This window comes from Scyliorhinus torazame, chromosome 9 (genome assembly GCF_047496885.1).
Source record: "Scyliorhinus torazame isolate Kashiwa2021f chromosome 9, sScyTor2.1, whole genome shotgun sequence".
NCBI classification, from domain to species: Eukaryota; Metazoa; Chordata; class Chondrichthyes; order Carcharhiniformes; family Scyliorhinidae; genus Scyliorhinus; species Scyliorhinus torazame.
Genome location: NC_092715.1, coordinates 128,539,885 through 128,557,217, shown reverse-complemented (window position 1 = coordinate 128,557,217; position 17,333 = coordinate 128,539,885). Strand labels below are relative to the sequence as shown.

The following is a 17,333-nucleotide window of genomic DNA, read 5'->3' as shown; positions in this document are numbered from 1 at the left end:
TCTGTACAGGTCCTGTGCCTGAGTACAATTGCTTTCCAGTTCCGCGCTCAAAAGCGCAAAAACGTCGGGGGAAAAGATCCAAAAGTCCGACCGAAATGGGAGCCACCAAATGTGCGACCTCATAGCCGCCACCGGAAGTTCCAGTAAAGTGGATTAACCAGCATCGGTTTTCAACTCACTTACCTCCATGAAGGAATACTTCATTGGATTTTGATTCTGGACTCTGGAGCTTGTAGCCACCTGGGTTGGCCAAGTCCCGATTTAAAATGGAGAACAGCAAAGGCTGAAGGGAAATTCAGCCAACACAGGTAGAAACCAGCAGGTGCAAGTTTACTGTGTATTAAACTCTGCAAAAGCCCAGACAGCATCGATACAAGCAGCCATCTGCATAATAATGTAGCAGCCATCTACATACTAATAAGCAAACCCCGGGAACAATCGCAACATTTGGGATAAACAAAGCAAAGCCAGACTCCCCGGCGCCAGCAGGAGCCAACACAAAAGAGGTTAACGGACACCTCAAGACCGCCCATCGATCAGGGAACTGCTCCAGTTTTGGACAAATCGAACCAAGCGATTGGAACAAAGTACAATCACTTGGAAGTACAGGGTCCGCCCCGAAAGGCGGGAAGCCCCTGGGGACTATAAAGTTAAGCCCCCAATCGTTCTTCTTGACCGGGTCACTCAGCAACGCGAACCAACCTTGACCGTGACCGATTCAACTGCCGGCGATATCCAGTAAGTCTTAATTCAACGCTCGCTACGAGATAGGCGCTCCAAGCTACCAATCCGTACCAACTTCGAACCCCGCAGACTCAGAACCCGAACGAAAGGCCATTTGTTCCTCTGACCTGGTGGGCCAGTCCGAAGCTAAGTATAGGCCTGTTAGTTGTAGAAGTAGCTTAGACATAGAATTTGTGCATGAGTAGCGATTACTGTGTATAATAAATGTGCTTTGATTTGAATCTTACTAATCGGTGTATTGAGTTATTGATCATTACTTGGACTTGAACCTCGTGGCGGTATCATAAAGATACCTGGCGACTCGAGAGCAAAGGTTATAAAACAGAGCCAATTGAACCAACCAAAAGTTAGCAACAAGCTACGTGAAACAATATTTATTTTCTCTGTGCAAATCTTTCTTTTCTCTATCCCTCTTGTTACTATCTGAATGCTAGGGGGAGAATGCAAACCTACTTATCACATTTTGAGCGCATGAAAAAAAATCTGAGTTATGTCACAGTTTATAAATAGGGAAACAAATGAAAATATATTTCTGTTCACAGACAACTGAGGAGAAATTAGGGTCCTTTAAATTACACCCCCCCCCCCCGCCCCCTTTCAGACTGTAACTGGAAGGAAGGACTTCGGGGCAGTAGGCCATTCAGTCCTTCAAGCCTGTTCCATTCAGTAAGCATATGGCTGATCTGGCTGTGGTCTCAATTCTACCCTGCAATTATTTTTGACCACTTTCCCAATATGGCATCAATATTTGTTGATGGTACCTGGACATATCAATTTGTGGTTACTAACAGATCTAGCAGCAGTTTTCACCTGTCCTCTAAATACATAATACATTAGCTATCAGAAAATAAGATTTTATTGTTGCAACAGGATACTTCTGAAATGCTTGAAGCGTAATTTTGATATGCAATATTAATAGGATAGCAACTGAACTGTAGCAAGTGCAAATTTATGACCAAAGAAACCAAGTCAATATTATTTTTCTTGGTGGTCAAAAATGTAATTTCTTCATATTGTTCACAGTGATCAACATCGATACACTTCAAAAAGCTGCAGCAAAGTACATACATTTCCAACCAAGAGATTGCATTAATTAATTTGGAAGCTTTGTGGTAGAAAGTGATACCCAAAGATGCAAAACGGGTTGGTTGTCAGGAAATCAACTTTGATTGCATCATGTTAAATTCTCCATAGTTCACATTTCAAATTTAAAAATACTCATGTGTCAAAGTACAATGAAAACAAGAGTGAATCCAATTTTAAGAGCTCTTAGCAGTCAATTTTAAACTAATCGCCAGTATAAATGAGTAACTAGTTAACCTTATATAATAGCCTTATCGATCAACTAGCTAAATTATAAAATCACATTCATTATTGTAATGAATTAATGAGTTCTTACAGCAACATTACCTTTTAATTTGAAGAACAGGTTACGCAACCTTAAAACCAGTTGTAGCACTCACAATAGACCTGCCAGACCAACATTAAATATTACCAAAGCAACTATTAAGCTATTTATGACTTCCATTCTTTTGGATGCAGTTGAATCACGACATAGGAATATATGAACACCATCGGTGTCATCATGCCATTTTTGCAAATACATCAAATACAGAGAAATACAGTCAAATATTTTTAATAAATGGTATAGCAAAAGAAACTGATGAAGAATGAACGCAGTCAGATATCCAAGAGTAAACAGTTTCTCTGGTCCCATTAGAGAACTGCTTTTAGTAGCTGCATTATATTCTGGAGCCTCACTCCATCAAATCCCCCATTTAGATTGTGGAGAAACATCCAATTACAAATTCAAAAATATTCTGTTATCAGGATTAGTGCTTTGAACCGTGATGTTGAAAATGAATAGTCCATAATCTAAGTGAGGCAATGCCCACCTCCAACAAGTGACAGTATGATCACCGCCCTGACTTACAATGATCATGTTCATTGGGACCCCAGCAACATCCTGGAAGTCACCTCTGAGCAGAAACCTAACTGGACCAGCCACATAAATACTGTGGCCAAAGCACAGAACAGGGGCTGGGTCTCAGTTCTAAGTGACTCACTCCTGACTCCCCAAAATGTTTCTACCATTTAAGATCAAGACAGATGCGTGATACGCTCCACTTGGCTGGAGTGTATCACTCAGGAGGCTCAACATAATCAAGAACTCCATGTCTGCTCCGCCATTCAATAAGATCACAGCAGATCTGATTGCAACCTCGACCCCATATTCCTGCCTCGCCCTGATAACCTTTCAGTCCACGTTAATAAAGAATCTATCTCGCTGTGCCACGAAAACATTTAAGTCTCTACTTCCATTGCCTTTTGAGAAAGAGAGTTTTAAAAGACTCAACCCTCAAAAAGAAAAATAATTCTTATCTCGGTTTTAAATGAGCGACACATTATTTTTAGACAGCGAGTCCTAGTTCTAGATTCTCCTACAAAAGGAAACATCCTCACCACATCCAGCCCCACCACATCCAGCCAGTCAACACTTTTCTAGCTGGTAATATCACAAAACACAGCAAAGGTTCAATCTCATTAACTTTCAGAAAATTAAAAACCTATTTGTATCAATAATTCAGCACACTTCCTTCTTTATAAAATACTGTAGTACTTCAAACAAAACGTATTCTTAGGCGTAACTTACCGTGTCACAGTAACTCATGATTTGAATTAGATTATGCAATTGTATAAATATAATGCAATTGCACAAAGTCAACAAACCAGATCTATTTCATTGTAATTGACAATAATTTACAAAAATAATACAATCACCCGAGTGTTCCAACACTTGTCACTCCCCTCCAAAAAGGAAACAAAGGCATTTCTTGACTGCAATCGCACAAGTCTCTTGACAATTAAGATGCGTTAAAGAGATGAGCAAACAATTAAGTTGCTGCTATCATTGATTTGACAGTATCTTGAAACTGCACACGGAGAAGCACAAAATATTAGTTACATCCCCTTCACTATTGGTCAAGTCACAGATTCCTAAATTCTCTACACCTGCTGTAGTTTAACATGCTGTTTCACCGAGGAGCAGGACTCAACTAAATGTTTGCAACATATCCTGTGGTTCAGGCTAGAGGAAACGAGGAGCCAGATACTCTCTTCTGTGTAATGAAAGCAGCTGGAGTCACCAGTAGAATTATTACAGCCCTTGGGTTTACTGGTACATAATTTACAAATTCATTTTTCATTTTTTTCACAAAGGATAATATTTGCTGTGCTCGAATGCAGCTTCTGTACTAATGGGGCTTTTAAAGATATGCCCTGTATTCTGCCTCTTTTCCACAAGGACCTAGGGCAATTCCCTGATGACCAAGCACCTTGCAAATTTTGTCAGAATTCCTTCACTGCAAAGGCTCTACTGCTCAACACTTGTGCTTGTTCCTGCGACAAAGTGCACATATGGACTATGATGGATGCGTCTCATCATAGAATTTACAGTGCAGAAGGAGGCCATTCGGCCCATCGAGTCTGCACCGGCTCTTGGAAAGAGCACCCTACCCAAGGCCAACACCGCCACCCTATCCCCATAACCCAGTAACTCCAACCAACACTAAGGGCAATTTTGGACACTAAGGGCAATTTATCATGGCCAATCCACCTAACCTGCACATCTTTGGACTGTGGGAGGAAACCGGAGCACCCGGAGGAAACCCACGCACACACGGGGAGGATGTGCAGACTCCGCACAGACAGTGACCCAAGCTGGAATCGAACCTGGGACCCTGGAGCTGTGAAGCAATTGTGCTATCCACAAGGCTACCGTGCTGCCCCGGTCTCCATTTGTGAGGCTTGATGAAAAGAGCCACTCACCATGGACATTTTTTTGGGAGTTCCTATCAATGCAACTTATCACTTAATTATTCCAATGATCTTGAACTGGCTTTTGTACATCTGACAGTTCTAATTTTTTTCTGACTATTGACATCATATGAAATATTTGGATGGTAAACTTTCACGGTGGACTTTTGCAGTCATGTGCTCATAGTAGAGTTCATTAGTTAATCTCAGTGAAGGGGGGGGGGGGGGGGGCTGGACAGGGGCTTTAGGAGGTAGCAGTGGGCAGGGATCGAGTGATTCAGGTATCCCTTTATTGATGAGGTTTTCCCGAGCTTGGAGGAGGAGTTGAGTTGCCAGTTGAGAATGGGTTCCGGAATCTACATGTGAGGGATTTTGTGCGGAGCCAGGTTTTGACCGTCCCGCACCTGCCGACCCAGGGGCTACAGGATAAGGTGATGTCGAGAACAGGAGTAGGAGAGGGGAAGGTCTCAGAGATCTATAAAGAGCTGATGGAGTGGGAGAGAACCCCGATAGGAGAGGTGAAGAGAAAGTAGGAAAAAGAGCTGGGTGGGGAGTTGGAGGCCAGGTTATGGGCAGAGGCCCTGTGGAGAGTTAATGCATCCATGTTGTGTGCCAGGCTCAGCCTGATACAGTTGATCCACAGGGCACACATGACTATGGCACGGATGAGTAGGTTCTTTGAGGAGGTGGAGGATAGGTGTGGACGCTATCCTTATGTTTTGGGCATGTCCGAGGTAGAGCAGTTTGCTGACGTCATGTCAGAGGTATTAAAACTGAAGGTGAAGATCAAAGAGAAATAGAATGATCAAAGAGAAATGGGAAGCGGAGTTGGGAGGGGGAATCAATTGGGGCGCATGGAGTGCGGCACTGCATAGGGTAAACGGGACTCCTCACGTGCAAGGATGAGCCTGATACAGTTTAAGGTGGTGCACAGGGTGCATATGACTCGGACGTGAATGAGTGGGTTCTTTCAGGGGGTAGCAGATGAGTGAGAGAGGTGTGGGCGGGGGCCAGCAAATCACACGCACATGTTTTGGGGTTGCAAAAAAATTGGGAAGATTCTGGGCGGGAGTGTTCGCGGTCTTAGCCAGGATAGTGGAGGAGGTGGAGGTGGATCCGGACCCTTTGGTGGCGATATTTGGGGTCTCAGAGAAGCCGAAGCTCACGGAGAGGAGGAAGGCCGATGTCATGGCCTTCGCCTCTCTGATTGCACGGCGGCGAATTTTGCTGGAGTGGTGGTCGGCATCACCACCTGGGGTAGCGGCTTGGTTGGGTGACCTGTACGACTTCCTGCGATTAGAGAAGATAAAGTATGAGTTAAGGGGCTCTTCAGGGGGGTTTGAGGAAAGGTGGGGGATGTTTGTGACCGTGTTTGAGGGGCTGTTCGTCGCAGGGAGGGGGGGGCTGAAAACGAGGAAAACTCTGTACAGACTGTATAGTTGATTGTAGGGAAGCATGTTTCACGGGGCGTTTGTTCACTACATGTTTGTAACAAAATACATTTTTTTTTAAACTGACGGTTGTTCCAAGTCGAGAGGGGCGATCTTCGGAGTGTCGGAAGACCCAGGAGCCTAGGGGGTGAGAGAGGCCAACGTCCTGGCCTTTGCCTCCCTGGTAGCCCGGAGACAAATCTTACTAGGGTGGAGGGACTCGGAGCCCCCAAAGTCGGGGTTGTGGGTTTGCGACATGACAGGATTTCTCAGACTCAAAAAATTAAATTAGCCTTCAGGGGTTCATGTAGGGCTTATCTCGGAGGTGGCAGCTGTTCATTAACTTCTTCGAGAAAAATTAAGCTGTCAGCATAGGGGGGTGGGGCGCGTGGGAGAGATGAGCAAGGATAGGAGAACCAATAGGTGGTTGGGGAAGGGGTCATTGTTTGTGTAAACCATGTTGGCTGGTGTCTGTGCCCTGGGGGTTTGTTGGTTGTATTGTTGTGTTTTTGTTTGTGTTGAAATCTGATGTTTCAAATTGTTAAAATTATAAATGTCTCAAAATATTTTCAAAGAAAAATATTTGAGATATCTTGGGACTGCGATTACACACTGGGAAAGCTTTATTGGCTCAGTTGAACATACTGTGTGTGACTCGACTCAACTGATTATTATATGCATCCAAACCCTGTGTTTAGTTAAAATCAGTGTAAAGGTCAATGCATGGAGGTGGACAAATTATTTCTACCGCAGAATTTAAGAATAATATTTCCACAGGTGCATAGGTTATTTTTCATCAATTAAAGTACTTTCGCAATGGGTTACTGGTTTCACTTTATGCATCCTGGCTTAAATTTACTCCAAACTGACTATGACGGTTTCCTCATTTCCATTAAGTGTGGACACAAACTATTCTTAGTTTGGTACTTTATTGTAAATTACAAAAGAAAAACGATAACCGATACTGGGCAGAGAAAAATAACACAATTGGACTGGGCTCTTTTAAGCTTGAGGCCAAACCATGGAAACTGTACTTTATATCCAACGATATTATAACTGACCTAATAGCATTTAATATCACTACCAGATATCCCAAAAGGAAAGTGCTCTATTAGTTCCCTTGATCAGCATGAAGAAAGGGTACTGAATCAAGATATTGTTCTGGAGACCATAAGATATAGGAGCGGAAGTAAGGCCATTCGGCCCATCGAGTCCACTCCACCATTCAATCATGGCTGATTTCAACTCCATTTACCCGCTCTCTCTCCATAGCCCTTAATTCCTCGAGAAATCAAGAATTTATCAACTTCTGTCTTAAAGACACTCAATGCCCTGGCCTCCACTGCCCTCTGTGGCAATGAATTCCACAGACCCACCACTCTCTGGCTGAAGAAATTTCTCCTCATCTCTGTTCTAAAGTGACTCCCTTTTATTTTAAGGCTGTGCCCCTGGGTCCTAGTCTCCCCTGCTAATGGAAACAACTTCCCTACGTCCACCCTATCTAAGCCATTCATTATCTTGTAAGTTTCAATAGATCTCCCCTCAACCTCCTAAACTCCAATGAATATAATCCCAGGATCCTAGGAGGGCTATCAGTGAGGACTCAGACTCAAGGCCAAATGCTCAAATCACCATGATCGCTGTTTAAGCTATTATATTCTGTATTTTCTTAACATTTATGCTAAATTAAAATATGTGCATAGCTGGTCGTAATTCTTTGGACACCATAGTCACTGCAACTCAGAATCATAGAAGTTTACTGCATGGAAAAGTTTACTGTTCGACCCATTGTACCTGTGACAAATCTCGAAAACAGTAAACCAGCCCATCTCCCATTTTCTGATTTTTTTTTTCCATATTCTAATATTTATTCACTTGCATTAAAACTTCATGGGCTAGGCTTGATCATTAAGAGGTCTTGTGCTCATTTTGCATTATGTATGTTAGCATTCCTTTGATCCCATCTTGGGAAAGCAAACAGCAGGCAACAATTTCTACCCTTTTTAGTTTAGTGTTGGTCCCAATAACAACTTCTATTTATACAAACCGCCTTTAACACAACAGCCCATGAAAGACCCAACAACAGTTTATGCATCACATTAACAATGCAGAAATTAACACAGGACAAGATATAAACTTACGAGATACTATAATTAAAACTACGTTCTTATAGGAAACTATTTTGAATCCAGCCACTTATTCATAATTTATCTGCCAAATGCTTATTTAGAATCAGATTCTTTTTCTAATTAAAACAATGAAATTTCCTGCAACTTAAGTAAAGAACAACCGAGGGTGAAAATTCAAGGGATTATCTGAAATTTCCAGACGTGTAGAAGGAACATGCAATGTGGAACAAGCAGAATTGGCTCTGGTTTATTTTACTTGAACAAATAACTGAAACCCAATCCCAGATTTACAGGCCCATTGTCTTGGCTTGGTAAATAATGCTTTCAGATCATTGGAAGCACAGTCAACTGAGGGAGTACTGCATTTCTATCATCAGATCCCCTCTCACACACGAACATTATAAATACATTCTACCAATGTAAAATGCTGATGTTGGAAATCTGAAACAAAAATAGAAAATTCGAGAAATAATTAGGTTGGGCAGCATCTGTGAGGAGAAGCTGAGTTAATATTTTATGTTGATGCCCTTTTCTTGCCTCTGTACTTGCTTAAAAATTGATACAGCTAACCTTTTCAAAGGTCATTGACCTGAATCTATTGCTCTAACCTGACCTGCTGAATATTTTCAGTATTTTGAGTTTTTATTTTAGATGTCCAGCATCCATCATACTTTGCTTTTGCTCGAGGAGATCGATTAGTCTGATGAAAAGTTGTGCTTTTTGCATGGTCAACAGGAGTTGGAGATTTTGTATAACTTCAAAATGCAACAGTGAATGTCCCTTGACTGTACGAACACACTTTGCCAAAAAAGAAATCCCAGTCTATCTTGACAGAAGAGCGTGCTGACAGGTTTTAAACAAGTACAGGGGCAAGGAAAGAGGAAGAACAGAAGGTAATATATGTGATAGCTTTGCAGGCACAACAGATTAAATGGCAGAAATGAAATGAAAATCGCTTATTGTCACAAGTAGGCTTCAAATGAAGTTACTGTGAAAAACCCCAGTCGCCACATTCCGGCGCCTGGTCGGGGAGGCTGGTACGGGAATTGAACCCGCGCTGCTGGCCTGCTTTAAAAGGCATCTCTTTAGCCCTGTGCTAAGAAGGGATGATGGTGTCAGGCAAAAGGGGTTGGTAATGGGACAAAATACACCAACAGTTGCCATTCAAAAAAAAAAAAGGACAGTGGCTACAATCTGAAATTGTCAAAATCAATGTTGAATTTGCTGTACCGTGCCTGAGGGTAGTGCAGTACTGAGGAAGGTACCAAGGTCAAAAAAGTGGACCTGCAGGCATGAAGGTGGTTTGAAGTGTGTCTGCTTCAATGCGAGGAGCATCAAGAATAAGGTTGGTGAGCTTGAAGCATGGATTGGTACCTGGGACTACGATGTTGTGGCCATTACGGAGACGTGGATAGAACAGGGGCAGGAATGGTTGTTGGAGATTCCGGGGTTCAGATGTTTCAGTAAGGTTAGGGAAGGAGGTAAAAGAGATGGAGGAGTAGCATTGTTAATCAAGGATAGTATAATGGCTGCAGAAAGGCAGTTTGAGGAGGATATGTCTACTGAGGTAGTGTGGGCTGAAGTTAGAAGTAGGAAAGGTGCTGTCACTTTGTTAGGAGTTTTCTATAGGCCCCCAAACAGCAACAGAGATGTGGACGAAAAGATTGCAATGCAGATTTTGGATAGGTGCGGTAGTCACAGGGTAGTTGTCATGGGTGACTTTAACTTCCCAAATATTGATTGGAACCACTATAATTCAAATTAGTTTGGATGGGGCTGTTTTTATCCAGTGTGCGCAGGAGGGTTTCCTCACACAATATGTGGATAGACCGACAAGAGGCGGGGCCACATTGGATTTGGTACTGGGTAATGAACCGGGCCAAGTGTTAGATTTGGGTATGGGAGAGCACTTTGGAGATAGTGACCACAATTCGGTGATTTTCACTATAGCAATGGAGAGGGATAGGAACATATGGCAGGGCAAGGGTTATAACTGGGGGAAGGGTAATTATGATGCGATTAGGCAAGAATTGGGGAGCATAAGATGGAAACAGAAACTGTCAGGGATAGGCACAATTGAGATGTGCAGCTTGCTCAAGGAGCAAATACTGCGTGTCCTTGACATGTATGTCCCTGTCAGGCTGGGAGGACATGGTCGAGTGAGGGAACCATGGTTTACAATAGAGGTTGAATGTCTTGTCAAGAGGAAGAAGGGGGCTTATGTAAGGATGAGAAAACAAGGTTCCGTTAGGGCATTTGAGGGATACAAGGTAGCTAGGAAGGCGCTCAAGAAAGGGCTTAGGAGAGCTTGGAGGGGGCATGAGAAGTCCTTGGTGGGTAGGATCAAGGAAAACCCCAAGGCTTTTTACACTTGTGAAGAATAAAAGAATGACCAAGGTGAAGTTAGGGCCGGTCAAGGACAGTAGTGGGAATGTGTGCATGGAGTCTGAAGATATAAGAGAGGCCCTAAATTAATACTTTTCTTCAGTGTTCACAAAGGAGAGGGGCCATGTTGTTGAGGAGGATAGTGTGATATAGGCTGGAGGAGGTAGATATTCGGAAGGAAGATGTGTTAGAAAGTTTGAGAAGCCTGAGGATGGATAAGTCCCCTGGGCCTGATGGGATATATCCTAGGATTCTTTGGGAGGCAAGGGATGAGATTGCAGAGCCTTTGGCTTTGATCTTTATGTCCTCACTGTCTACAGGAATACCAGAAGACTGGAGAGAGGCGAATGTTGTCCCCTTGTTCAAGGGAATAGGTATAACCCTGGGAATTATAGGCCGGTTAGTCTCACTTCGGTCATAGGTAAATTATTGGAAAGGGTCCCGAGGGATAGGATTTATGATCATTTGGAAAGATACAGCTTAATCCAGGATAGTCAGCACGGATTTGGGAGGGATAAGTCTTGCCTCACAGGTTTGATTATATTCTTCGAGGAGGTAACTAAGTACATAGATGAAGGTAGAGCAGTTGATGTCGTATACATGGATTTTAGGAAGGTGTTTGATAAGGTGCCCCATGGTCAGCTCATGCAGAAAGTAAGGAGGCATGGCACGGAGGGAAATTTGGCCGATTGGATCAGTAACTGGCTATCACATAGAAGACAGAGGGTGGTGGTAGATGGTAAATTTTCATCCTGGAGCCCAGTCACCAGCGGTGTACCACAGGGATCAGTGCAGGTTCTCTGCTATTTGTGATTTTTATCAATGACTTAGATGATGGAGTTGAAGGTTGGGTTAGTAAATTTGCTGATGACATCAAGATTGGTGGAGTAGTGGATAATGTGGAGGGCTGTTGTAGGCTGCAAAGAGACATTGATAGGATGCAGAGCTGGGCTGAAAAGTGGCAGATGGAGTTTAACCCTGATAAGTATGAGGTGATTAATTTTGGTAGGACAAATTTGAATGCGGATTACAGGGTTAACGGCAGGGTTCTGAAGAATGTGGAGGAGTAGAGATATCTCGGAGTTCATGTCCATAGATCTCTGAAAGTTGCCACCCAAGTGGATAGAGCCGTGAAGTAAGTGTTAGCATTTATTAACAGGGGGATTGAGTTTAAGAGATGTGAGTTTATGCTGCAACTGTACAGACCTTGGTTAGACCACATTTGGAGTATTGTGTGCAGTTCTGGTCATTATAGGAAGGATGTGGAAGCATTGGAAAGGGTGCAAAGGAGATTTACCAGGATGCTGCCTGGATTGGAGGGTAGGTCTTATGAGGAAAGGTTGAGGGAGCTAGGGCTTTTCTCATTGGAGCGAAGGAGGATGAGAGGTGACTTAATTGAGGTGTGTAAGATGATGAGAGGAATAGATAGAGTGGACGTTCAGTGACTTTTTCCTCGGGTGGATATAGCTGTTACAGGGGCATAACTATAAGGTTCATGGTGGAAGATATAGGAGGGATGTCAGAGGTAGGTTCTTTACTCAGAGAGTGGTTGGGGGCGTGGAACGCACTCCCAGCTATGGTAGTGGAGTCGGACACTTTAGGAACTTTCAAGTGGTTATTGGATAGGCATATGGAGTGCACTAGAATGATTGGGAGTAGGTTGATTTGATCTTAGTTTCAGATTAGTTCGGCACAACATCGGGGGCCAAAGGGCCTGTACTGTGTTATCCAGTTCTATGTTCTATGTACCCATAAGAGGTACTATTGCTCAAGGTTATATTTAGTTCAACTGCAAGTGTCACACATTCATACTTAACGGTTAAACCTATGCTAAGGAATTTGACTGGTGAAAGAAGTGTGTTGCTGCTCACTCTCTCTCAGCTCTTTTTGCATCTCAGATGATCCAAGACATCTGGGTGACTTGACAGCTGCAGGGAATGGTCAAAAAAGTGTATTGACCATCCCTGCTTTTGCTAAAGTCATGCTGTATTACCATTGTGTCATATCCACCAACATTTTCACCATCTATGCCACAATGGACTTTGTTTCAGGTGTTAGAGTTCACCATGAGTGCTGTAGATCCGAAGAGGACATCCAATCAGAGATCAGCTGCTTTTCACTACTGATCCATTAGCTGGAACCCATCTGAAACAGTGTAGTTTTACATTGACCACACTTCATCTCACCTTGTTTCAAAGGACTCTACTGTATTACCCTAGTTTCTCTCGGGTAGAACGGTGGCACAATGGTTAGCACAGCTGCCTCATGGCGCTGAGGTCCCGGGCTCAATCCAGCCCTGGTTCACTGTCTGTGTGGAATTTGCACATTCTCCCCATGTCTGCGTGGGTCTCACCCCTACAACCCAAAAGTATGCAGGATAGGTGAATTGGCCTTCAAAAAATAAAAAATCCCAGTTTCTCTGCTGCCATCACGTTTTGTCATGGACACCTCCTATACCAGTACTTCCAATATGCCTTCATTTTCCTTAACCGAGGATTCCCCAACATTGTGCTTGAGAAAGCCCCAGCGATGTCTGTCCCATTTCTTGCACATCCGCTCTCAATCTTGTTTAATTGGCAAGGTTGACTCTAGTTTGTCATTTTTATTTCTCCATCCCACTCCGATCTCTTTGTCATTGGTCTCCTTTGCTGTTCCAATAAAGCTTAACGCAAGCTCAATAAACAGCATCTCATCTTTCAATTAGGTACTTGACAGCCTTCCGGAATGAATATTGAGTTCAACAATTTTTGATTATAACCTCTAATCCCATTTTTCCCAGCTAGGACTGCCTGGTAATTATTTTTTTCCCATTTATACCCTGCCATATCAATCTTTTCTTTCCTCACTTGTCACATTACCAAGTCCTTTTGCCTTGCACCACCATCCCTTTTGTGATTTAATCTCTCCTATCTGCCACCCTACCTCAAAAGCTTTCCTTTTGTTCTTTCTTCCCCTCCCAAACTGTCCTCTGTATTACCTGCTTAAAAAAAGGTTACACATTATAATTTTTTCCAGTTTCGACAAAACAATAACTTGAGAATCCCAACAGTGCAGAAGGAGGCCATTCAGTCCATCCGAGTCTGCAACAACCCTTCGATAGAGCACCCTCCCTGGGCCCAATCCCCTGTAACCCCACCTAACCTTTTGGACACAAAGAGCAATTAGCATGGCCAATCCATCCAACCTGAACATCTTTTTACTGTGGGAGGAAACTCACAGACATGGGAAGAATGTGCAAATTCCGCAGTCACCCGAGGTCAGAATTGAACCCTGTGAGGCAGCAGTGATAACCACTGTGCAACCGTGCTGAACAAACTTTGTTTTTCCTGCAGACAGTAGCCCATTTAATAATAATAATCTTCATCGTCACAAGTAGGCTTACAGAAACACCGCAATGAAGTTACTGTGAAAAGCTCTTAGTCGCCACATTCAGGCGCCTGTTCCGGTACATGGAGGGGAAAATTCAGAATGTCCAAATTACCCAACAGCACATCTTTTGGGACTTGTAGGAGGAAACTGGAGTACCCGGAGAAAACCCACACAGACACAGGGCAAGCGTACAGACTCCGCAGGCACTGTGACCCAAGCCGCGAATCAAACCTGGGACCCTGGTGCTGTGAAGCAACAGTGCTAACCACAGTGCCACCCTGTTCAGTATTTCTCGCATTTTATTTTCTTTCATTGTTGGATTGAGGCTAGGTGGCACTTTGTCACATTGCAAAGTCTGAATTGTTAATTGATACAGCATAGTCAATTTACATTTTGAATAGCTGTATTTGTGACACAAACTACAGTTTTTTTGTGTGAACACCAAGATCACTGTTAGTGACCTCCACTAATTGAGCAAGATTTGTACTTCCGCAGGTTTCCACAGCTCTGTCCAATTTCAGTTGAGAAAATGTTTAACCAATGGCATATTCTTGACGATCCATCATACCGTCAGAACGCAAAACCATACAGAAAGGTCTCCAATGCAGCACATATACCATTACCAAGGTTTCAAAACTCCTCCAATTTTGAGAAAATTAAAGTTCCAAGAGTCCTTTTGGCATACCACCCAAATGGCTACTATGAAACTTTAAGTTACCACCAGGATAGTCCCAACTTGGCAGTGTCAGCTGTGGTTCAGTTGATAGCACTCTTGCCTTTGAGTCAACCAAAAGGTTCCAAGTTCAAATCCCAGTCCAGGACTTGAGCACAAAAGATCAAGGATGACAACAATATTGATAAAACGTTGAATTGTTGGAGGTGCTGTCTTTCAGATGAGATATTAAACTGAGTGGATGTAAAAGATCCCATGACAATATTTCAAAGAAGCATAGAGGAGTGTCCCCAGTGTCCTGGACAATATTTATCCCTCAATCAACATCACAAAAACAGGTTGTCTGATCATTTCCACACTGCTGTTTGAGGAGTTTGTTGCACACAAATTGGCTAACGCATTTCTTAACTTGCAACTATAATTGAAAAATACTTAATTAGTTGTAAAGTGTTTCGAGACATCCAGCGGTCATAAAAAGCACAATAACTGTAATGCTTTCTTCCTTTACTTGACATCTTGGTCCTGGAAACATTTTGGGACGAGAACCCCCGCAAACCTTCATACCAGTACACTTATGCTTATTACGGTTTTGCGACTACTTACAAACCAAGATTCATTAACATGGCACAGTTCATGACTTTAACCTGGGACCTCGTATTCAGTAACACACGTAATAGCAAAATTAATATTTTAAATTAAGCTAGTATGGAGACATTACTTGGTTACATTACCTATAATTGCGAGTCAACTGACGCCATACAAACATTTTCATCAACGTACTACATTAAGACAGAATTGCCAAGAACGGTTGAATACATATAGACCAGCTTCAACAGGTGCAATCACCTCGCACATAAGTCGCATGTTCCGAAGAAGATGGCTCTCAAAATTTTGACATAAGAAATCGAGTATCCGGATTCAGCCTAAACAGAGTCTGCTCGTGTACTTTGACTAGTTGTTGTGTATCTGCGGGCAGGACGTGCAAACTGGTGTAAGGGCTCCCGGGGCTGTGCACACAGCTGCAAAACGCCCTGACTTACACACAGACTTATACTCAGACTACCGACTCGCTCTGACCCCCCTCCAGTTTGCTCAGTTATTGCCCGGCTCCCAGCTTGTCGACCGCACACTCACCGTAAACGGTTCATCGCCGATGTTGCCCACCGAGAAACAGCTGTCCCCCGGATTGACAGCTCCGGTCAGGACCTGGTGAAGATTCATCTTCCTGTCGGCGTCTTGTTGCCTTTCTGCCCTGGCGAACGAAACGACGATTCACCCTCCCGGCCGGCTGCCGAACCCTCGGCTCATCTCAGAGCTGTAATGACGACAACACCTGTCCGAGAGACACCCACACACTGGGCTGGGCCTGCGCTCGCTCGCTCGATCCCTACTGACGTATCTGATGGCCGCCGTCCTCCTGGCCGTTCCTCACTGACGCCGCGACGTGTCCGATGGCCACCGTCCTCCTGGCCGCTCCTCACTGACGCCGTTCGCAACATCCAGCCGCCATCTTGCTGACACAATGCAACTCTCGCGAGAGCTTGGAGGAGGCGGGGCGCGCACGTGACCTGCCACCCCCTGTTACCATGGTGACCGCACATTGATGGTGAGCATCAACCACAGAGTGATGGTATTGTCCATGGACCGGGGACGAGCAGGATTCGGGCTCCACAAACTGCTGATTCATGCTGGGGTGTAATGTTCTCAAGGAATCTAGGTTGGAAAGACATGGGCCCACCACCATCCAGCTGATGGGGTCAGTTGAAACCACCTGAACGAGCCCAGCGTAGTTTTAATCTGTCAAAAAGAGGAAAGTATTTCCAGCAACTTGCATTTAAAAAACACTTTTCACAATCTCAGGACATTCCAACGCTCAGCCAATGAGATTCTTTCTTGCAATGCAAAGTGAATGAACGTGGGCAGAACAGATTATATAGTGGAGGGATGTGTTTAAAGAAGAGTTGGTACATTCAGAGAAGAGAAGAAAAATTGAGCTGAGATGTAGTTTGAAATCACCAACGATTGGATTGGGTATCTCAATGAGAATCACAGTCGGGATTGAACAGCACTGCACTGTTACATTTCAGAGATGTAATGTGTATATTACTTGCCGTGTTGTAATTAATTTGATGATAAACAGTCAAAGCCTTCCAGTTGATGTCAACGTATTTATTGAGTAACGAAATGATAAAATAATATACTTGTGAGTTCTTTTACTTTAATAGAATAGAATAGAATTTACAGTGCAGAAGGAGGCCATTCGGCCCATCGAGTCTGCACCGGCTCTTGGAAAGAGCACCTTACCCAAGGTCAACACCTCCACCCCATCCCCACAACCCAGTAACCCCACCCAACACTAAGGGCATTTTGGACACTAAGGGCAATTTTTCATGGCCAATCCACCGAACCTGCACATCTTTGGACTGTGGGAGGAAACCGGCGCACCCGGAGGAAACACACGCACACACGGGGAGGATGTGCAGACTCCACAGACAGTGACCCAAGCCGGAATCAAACATGGGACCCTGGAGCTGTGAAACAGTTTTGCTATCCACAATGCTACCGTGCTGCCCTAATACTTTGACTAGTGATAGAATTAACTAAGATTAGATTAAATTAACAATTAATATAATACACTACACTCTGTGCTGGTCACTTCTATCCTCTAGCTGCAGTACACACACACTAACACTAAGAAAGAACGGGAAACTCCTTATATAGTTCTTGTTAGTGTTGCCATCTAGTGATCATCTGACTGCACATTAACTAATCATGTTTTAAAAAAAT

The 17,333-nt window shown here is 43.6% G+C and overlaps 1 protein-coding gene across 3 annotated transcripts in view; it reads right to left on the bottom strand.

Annotated features, from left to right (window-relative positions):
• The window catches only part of LOC140429471 (dmX-like protein 1), a 366,142-nt gene extending 350,085 nt beyond the window's left edge, over positions 1 to 16,057 (bottom strand). For all 3 annotated transcript variants that reach the window (XM_072516509.1, XM_072516511.1, XM_072516510.1), the window contains exon 1: positions 15,681 to 16,057. In XM_072516509.1, coding sequence (XP_072372610.1) covers positions 15,681 to 15,767 — 87 coding nt within the window. In that variant the 5' untranslated portion in view covers positions 15,768 to 16,057. The remainder of the gene's footprint in view (positions 1 to 15,680) is intronic.
• Positions 16,058 to 17,333: the final 1,276 nt, after the last annotated feature.